The following is an 8,140-nucleotide window of genomic DNA, read 5'->3' on the forward strand; positions in this document are numbered from 1 at the left end:
TGTGATGTCACTACTTAAGAAAGAGTGAGGTATTCTCCATTTCTGGTTGGGATTTCTTCCTTGTTTCCTCCATCAGTGTCACTGAGGAAATTGCAGTTCTTCCCAGGTACAGGAAGATAGAATTAGTAAGTATTATATTAATAACATATTTGTATATTTAACTGATAAAAGAGATGGCAACTTCTCCACAATCAGAGTTATTATGCAACTGCATAGGCTATTATTTAGAAGTAAAGATATTTAAGAAAATGTTTTGGGTTTAAAAAAAGATAATAGACTATTATCGCTGTTTCTTTACTATAACCTTAAGTGAATTGTGTTGCTACATGGGGAATATATACATTAAACTATATTAATTAATTTAACTAGATACAGAGCACGATAAGTGTTTATAAATGTTTTAAGTGTAAATACATCATAATAGAATACTTAATGTGTGAACAAATTTTTCAAAATCATATCCCCCAAGGGTTCTGTAATCATTCAGAGTTGTTATTTCCTATTTAACAGAATTTTGAACGAGTCCACTTGTTTTCGTCCTTTTTTGTCCATTGTTTAATCCCAGGACCCACGAACAGTAACTGAAAAATACTCTGAAAATACTCTGAATTCAATAAATACTTGTGGAATGAATGAGTGAAGAAAGCAAGTCAGTGGCAAGAGAGTAGGAAATAAATATTTAAATATGATAATTTTATTTGATAAAATAATGGGATAAAAGCTAATTGTGCCGAAATTTTCTCCATTTTATGCCTGCTGACTAGATATAAAAAGGAAATTTTTTTCCATTTTATGTCTGCTGACTAGATTTGGCAACAGGATCAGTGTAACTTCCAAACTTTTCAAATTAGAGGTAAGAAATTTATCTCTGACTTGAGCTTGTTAAGAGCAATATGAAGATTTATTTTTCCAGCTAAAAGAATCTTTTTGATGACCTTGCCTTTCTTTTTTTTTTTTTTTTTTTTTTTTTTTTCAGGTCATGAGCATCAATTGTTCCTTGTGGAGAGACAATAGCATGTCTGTGAAACACTTTGCATTTACCAAATTCTCCGAGGTCACCGAACAGTGTTTCCTTTTATTTACCCTCATCCTACTCATGTTCTTAGTATCACTGACAGGCAATGCTCTCATAGCCCTTGCCATCTGGACCAATCCAGTCCTCCATACTCCTATGTACTTCTTCCTGGCCAACTTGTCTCTCTTGGAGGTTGGATACACTTGCTCTGTCATACCCAAGATGCTGCAGAGCCTTGTGAGTGAGGCCCGAGGAATCTCTCGGGAGGGATGTGCTACACAGATGTTTTTCTTTGCCTTATTTGGGATCAGTGAGTGCTATCTTTTGGCAGCCATGGCTTTTGATCGCTATACGGCCATATGCTCCCCACTTCATTATGCCACACGAATGAGTCGTGGAGTGTGTGTCCATTTAGCAATGGTTTCTTGGGGAGTGGGTTGTGTAGTAAGCTTGGGCCAAACAAACTATATTTTTTCTTTGGACTTCTGTGGCCCCTGTGAAATAAACCACTTCTTCTGTGATCTCCCCCCTATTCTGGCACTAGCCTGTGGGGATACATCCCATAATGAGGCGGCAGTCTTTGTTGTGGCCACTCTTTGCATTTCCAGTCCATTTTTATTAATCGTTGCTTCTTATGGCAGAATTCTAGCTGCCGTGCTGATCATGTCATCCCCTGAAGGTCGCCGAAAAGCTCTTTCCACCTGTTCCTCCCACCTACTGGTAGTAACACTCTTCTATGGCTCAGCGTCTGTCAGTTACCTGAGGCCCAAGACTAGTCATTCACCTGGGGTAGATAAACTCCTGGCCCTTTTCTATACTGTGGTGACATCCATGCTCAACCCTATCATCTACAGCTTACGAAACAAGGAAGTCAAGACAGCTCTTTGGAGAACTCTGGGCAAGAAAAAGCTTTGACTCATGGGTGCAAATAGCAACCCACTTAAACATTCTTTCCTGGGATATCCCATGGACAGAAGAGTCTTGCAGGGCACAATCCATGGTGTTGCAGAAGAGCTGGACACAACTTAGTGACTAAACAGCAACAACATACTCAGTTCAGCTCAGTCGTGTCTGACTCTTTGCGACCCCATGAATCACAACACACCAGGCCTCCCTGTCCATCACCAACTCCAGGAGTTTACTCAAACTCATGCCCGTCAAGTTGGTGATGCCATCCAGCCATCTCATCCTCTGTCATCGCCTTCTCCTCCTGCCCCCAATCCCTCCCAGCATCAGGGTCTTTTCCAATGAGATACTAGAGGACCATAAAAATTTCTCTTTGAAAAAGAGGCACACTCAATCTAAAAAGAAAGAAAGAAAAGGAAGGAAGGAAGAAAAACATGTACTTGCCAAATTGTTTTGTAATAACCTTCTTTAGTAACAGCAATTGTAATTTTGGAGACAGCAGTCTTCTTATTGCTAAAGTTCTGATTGTCAAGTTCTGGAATGAAACTGGCTACCAAAGAATTTTGATAGGTGAGTCCAGTACTAGACAGGTTTTCCAAAATATTTCAGTTTAGACTAATGTACAGACTTAACATGGGGCTTCCCAGGTGGCACTAGTGGCAAAGAACCCACCTGCCAATGTAGGAGATGTAAGAGATGTGAGTTCAACCCCTGGGATGGGAAGATCCCCTGATTTGTGCTGGGAAGCACAGCAACCCACTCCAGTAAAAAGCCCATGGACAGAGGAGCATGGTGGGCTACAGTCCATGGGGTCGCAAGAGTCAGACACAACTTAGCGACTAAACTACCACCACCACCAGTCCATGAGAGGTTCATATGACTTCTGTTCTGGTCACTGGGAGGTCTTCCCTCATAGCTCAGTTGGTAAAGAATCCGTCTGCAATGCAGGAGACCCTGGTTCCATTCCTGGGTTGGGAAGATCCCCTGGAGAAGGGAAAGGCTACCTACTCCAGTATTCTAGCCTAGAGAATTCCCTGGTCAGTCCATGGGGTCACAAAGTGTCAGACAGGACTGAGCGACTTTCACTTTCACATTCTGGTCACTGGGGTAGCCCTTCCACAAATATCTGTTTCTCGCAACTCTTAGTTCCCCAAGAACTCTATGATGTGAATTATTTCCTTCCATAAAAACATTTAAAAATTTTTTTATCCCTCATAATTGGTACATGATATAGAGTTAAATAACTCTTTTTTGAGTTATAGGTACTATGAAAATATGTAAACATCCAAAAGAACAAAGTCATAAATTTCAGAGGAATTTGTTGCAGAATATGAGAAATTTCTACCAAGAGTTCCCATAGTAAAAAAATTTTTTTAAAAGAACAAGAAATCAGATTTAAATTCAAGGAAAGAAGAAGAAAGCTGAATTAAATGTAATTAATAAAAGCAATTTTAATTTTTATGTAGTTTACAAAATGTACATATGTGCAGATGAATCCTGACAGAATATATTTGGAACTCATTCAAAAACTTGCTCTTAAGAGAAATGAACATAGTTACAACACAATCAAGTTCCTCTAGTCATCTATAGAAGCATTACCTTAAATTTGAACATCAAGTTCTCAGGGAGGTGCTGTGATCTATAAGTGATGAATAACTACTCATAGTAGTAATAATGTGACAAGGAAAGGAGAACTCTGACTGCTGCCATGAATATTTACAGATAGAGTGAATAAGTTATAGCAATCTAACATGTAGCATGCTGATTGTAGTTAATAATACTGTATTGTATTTGAAATTTGCTCACAAAGTAGACCTTAACTGTTCCTATCACCCACATAGCTATGTGAGATAGTAAATATGTTACTTAACTTGGTTGTGATAATCATTTCACAATGACAACATAAAATCATCACATTATCCACCTTAAGTCTAACTTTTGACAATTTTTATTATTTTAACTCAATAAAGCTGAGAAAAAGATGTGATAATTCTACAATCACAGGATGGTAGTGATGTTCACTAATAACCAAAATGTGTTTTGCCAGATATGCTCATTTTACCAAAAGCTATTTAGTTCACCAAAGACCAAAACATAATACACTGTAGTGTTTATTTGTATCTGTGTGCACCTAATGAAGAATAGAAATAATCTGAACATGTGAAAATAACTAAACAATTATGCTATAGAAGTAGGCAGGAGTTATCTGGAAGCAATAAAGATTATTACTTTTACATGTGTTTATTAATCTTAAAAAATGAATGATTTATTAAAAATTAAGGCAAGTGCCAGGCTTCCTGGGGAGTTCAGTGGTAAAGAATCTGCCTGCAATGCAGAAGACACAAGAGCTCCATCCTGCCACAGGCTCCATCCCTGGGCTGGGAAAATCCCCTGGAGGAGGGAATGGAAACCCACTCCAGTATTCTTGCCTTGGAGAATCCCATGGACAGAGGAACCTAGCAGGCTACAGTCCATAGTGTCGCAGAGTTGAACACAATTGAAGCGACTGAGCATGGCATGGAAGGCAAGTTAAAAACAATTTGTATAGCATCATCATATCTGTTTAGTTAAGTAGTTTTGAAAAGTTTTATAAGTCTGAAATGATCAAAAACTGAACATTTATATGTAAAAGAATGTCTGCAACATTTCCTCTCATCTTTTAAAAAAATAAACTCAAAATCGATTAAAGACCTAAATTTAAGACCAGAATCCATAAAACTCCTAAGAGAGAAAAGAGGCAGAACACTCTTTGAGATAAATCATAGCAATATTTTTTTTTTTGACTCTGTATACTAAGGCAGAAGAAACAAAAGCAAAAACAAACTAGACCTATTTAATGTTAAAAAGTTTTTGCACAGGAAATATATATATATATTTATAAAACAAAATGACAATCCACAAAAAGATGACCGACTGAATGGGAGAAAATATTTGCAAATGATATATATGACTGGTAAGTGGTTAATATCCAAAATATATAAACAGCTCATATAATTCAGTATCAATAAGACCAAAAAATTCAATCAAAAAATAGGCAGAAAGCAAGAATAGACATTTTTCCAAAGAAGACATATAGATGGCTAACAGGCACATTTAAGGATGCTCCACATCATTAATTATTAGAGAAATGCAAATCAAAACCAGAATGAGACATTACCTCCTACCTATCAGAATGGTTATCATCCAAAACTTTACAAACAACAAATGTTGGCAAGAATGTGGAAAAAAGAAACTCTTTTAGACTCTTGATGGGAATGTAAACTGATGCGCCACTATGGAAAACTTCCTAGAGGTTTTCAAACACTAAAAGTACAACTACTCTACAATCCAGCAATTCCATTCCTGAGTATATATTTGAAGAAAACAAAAACACTAATTTGAAGAGATATGTACAATCCAACGTTCACTGCAGCATTATTTACAATAGTCAAGATATGGGAGCAACCTTAGTGTTCAGCAACATTTGAATGGATAAGGAGATAAAGGGGAGGTTATAATATATATACATATGACACACATATATTAAATATCAATATAAACACTCCATGTTATCACTTCTACATGGAATTTAGAAAAATTAAACAATTGGAAATAGGAAAGATGGTGGAGGAATAGGACGGGGAAACCACTTTCTCCCCCACAAATTCATCAAAAGATCATTTGAATGCTGAGCAACTTCCACAAAACAACTTCCAAACACTGTCAGGGGACACCAGGCACCCAGAAAGGCAGCCCATTCTCTTTGAAAGCAGGTAGGACAAAATACAAGAGACAAAAAGAGAGACAAAAGAGTTAGGGACGGAGACCCATACCAGGGAGGGAGTCGTGAAGGAGAAGTTTCCAAACTTCAGGAAACCCTTTTACCAGCGGGCCTGTGGGGAGTTTTGGAATCTCAGAGTGCAACATAACCAGGAGGGGAAAAAAAAACCCCACAGAATAGGCGCCTAACCACAACCCCCAGCGGAGAAGTAGCCCAGACACTCGCATCTGCCACCAGCGAGCGGGGGCTGAACAGGGAGGCGCAGGTTGCATGCTTAGGGTAAGGACCGGGCCTGAATGCCCTGAGGACAATCTAAGGGAGCTTACATGAGATAGCAACCCAAACTGTGGGGTAGCCAGAGAGAGGGGAAAAAAGAGAAAGAGAACTTTCCTGCGAAAAGTTCTAACCTAAGGTGCAGCCTGGCCTGCTCACATAACAAAGGACTGAGCGAATACCAGAGAAGGAGAGACTGCAGACGGGCGCATCCACCCACGGGAGGCAGAGAGGCAGGCTGGCGATAGCCAGAACCAGAAAGCAAAGGGCAATCTTGGCCCCAGAGACAGCATCCCCCACCAAACTGTGAGCAGGTTCCTAGTTGCTAACCATGTCTTCCTGGGACCCTGGACGGTTGACAATATTGTAAAGTAATTAGCCTCTGATTAAAATAAATTAGTTAATTAAAAAATAAAAACAAAAAATAAACTAGGATTTTTTTTCAAAGTAATAGGTTTAAAAATGAGAATTAAAGGAGTAATAAAGAACTTAAAAATAAAAAAATGATAATAGTAAAAATATCTCTAGGAATTTCTCTGGAGCTGTTGAGGGCAGTGTAGGGTCAGTGCAGGAGGGTCACAGCCAGAGATCAGCCCCCCAGGGGAGACACACAGCACACCTGAGACAGCGCTCATGCCGCGTACCCAAGAAACCAAGTGGCCAGGACCGGGGAGGTGATTAAGACGTATGGTTCACCTGGGACAGTGTGCTTGCCAAGTACCTGGTCACCTGAGCTGCTGGGACCTGGGAAGGGCATAAAACGCAGGCCCAACCGAGTTTGTGCCTTTGTGGAGTACCTGAGAACCTGAATCTGAGCAGCTTAGACCTAGGAAGTACACAAAACCCAGGGCCCACTTTGGACAATTCCCCTGCAGAGCAACCCGGAGCCTGAGCAGTGTAGACCAGAAAAGCACACACAACGTGAGCTGGGGCAAACCCAGTGTGGCCCATAGACTGTGAGCACTCCCCACACAGGCCAGTGACATTTGTTTGCAGTGTTCTGCCCTCACCACAGCACAACTGAACAAGTGAGCCTAACTAAGTGAGCACCTTCACCCCCTTGTGTCAAGGCAGAAATTAGACACTGAAGAGACTTGCAAACAGAGGAAACCAAAATAAACAAAGAAAAGGGAACCACTCTGGAAGTGACAGGTGCAACAGATTAAAACCCTGTAGTTAGCATTGACTAAGCATTGGAAGGGGCCCGTAGACCTTGAGAAGATGCATAAGCTGGAACAAGGAACTATCTGAAACTGCACTGACCCTACACTGCCCTCAACAGCTCCAGAGAAATTCCTAGAGATATTTTTACTATTATCATTTTTTTATTTTTAAGTTCTTTATTACTCCTTTAATTCTCATTTTTAAACCTATTACTTTGAAAAAAAAATCCTAGTTTATTTTTTGTTTTTATTTTTTAATTAACTAATTTATTTTAATCAGAGGCTAATTACTTTACAATATTGTAGTGGTTTTTGCCATACATTGACATGAATCAGCCATGGGTGTACATGTGTTCCCCATCCTGAACCCCTCTCCAACCTCCATCCCCATCCCATCCCTCAGGGTCACCCCAGTACACTGGCCCTGAGCACCCTGTCTCATGCATCAAACCTGGACTAGCGATCTGTTTCACATACGGTAATATACATGTTTCAATGCTATTCTCTCAAATCATCCCACTCTCGCCTTCTCCCACAGAGTCCAAAAGTCTGTTCTTTACATCTATGTCTCTTTTGCTGTCTCACATATAGAAGACCCTGGCTCAGAGGGTAAAGCATCTGCTTGCAATGTGGCAGACCTGGGTTTGATCCCTGGGTTGGGAAGATCCCCTGGAGAAGGAAATGGCAACCCACTCCAGTATTCTTGCCTGGAGAATCCCATGGATGCAGCAGCCTGGTAGGCTACAGTCCACGGGGTCGCAAAGAGTTGGAAACGACTGAGCAACCTCACTTTCACTTTCTTATTTTTAAAGCAAATTTCATATATATATATATTTATAATTTTTGTAATTGAATTTTTTAATATTTTTAGTATTGTATTTTTGAGAGTCTAACCTCTACTCTAGATTTTTCATCTTTGATTTTTGGTATTTGTTATCAATGTTGTACCTTTAAGACTCTAATCTTCAGTACCAATTTTTACTTAGGGGTGTGATTACTGGCCTGATTGCTCTCTCCCCTTTT

The 8,140-nt window shown here is 39.6% G+C and overlaps 1 protein-coding gene across 1 annotated transcript; it reads left to right on the forward strand.

Annotated features, from left to right (window-relative positions):
* The first annotated feature begins 979 nt into the window (after positions 1-979).
* On the forward strand, positions 980-1,930 carry LOC136151793 (olfactory receptor 10C1-like). The gene has a single exon (XM_065913214.1). The coding sequence runs from the start codon at positions 980-982 to the stop codon at positions 1,928-1,930; it is 951 nt and encodes a 316-aa protein (XP_065769286.1).
* Positions 1,931-8,140: the final 6,210 nt, after the last annotated feature.

This window comes from Muntiacus reevesi, chromosome 20 (genome assembly GCF_963930625.1).
Source record: "Muntiacus reevesi chromosome 20, mMunRee1.1, whole genome shotgun sequence".
NCBI lineage: Eukaryota > Metazoa > Chordata > Mammalia > Artiodactyla > Cervidae > Muntiacus > Muntiacus reevesi.

Excerpts from the sequence above, each read along its gene's own strand:
- LOC136151793 (XM_065913214.1), top strand. The coding sequence starts at position 980 with ATGAGCATCAATTGTTCCTTGTGGAGAGACAATAGCATGTCTGTGAAA.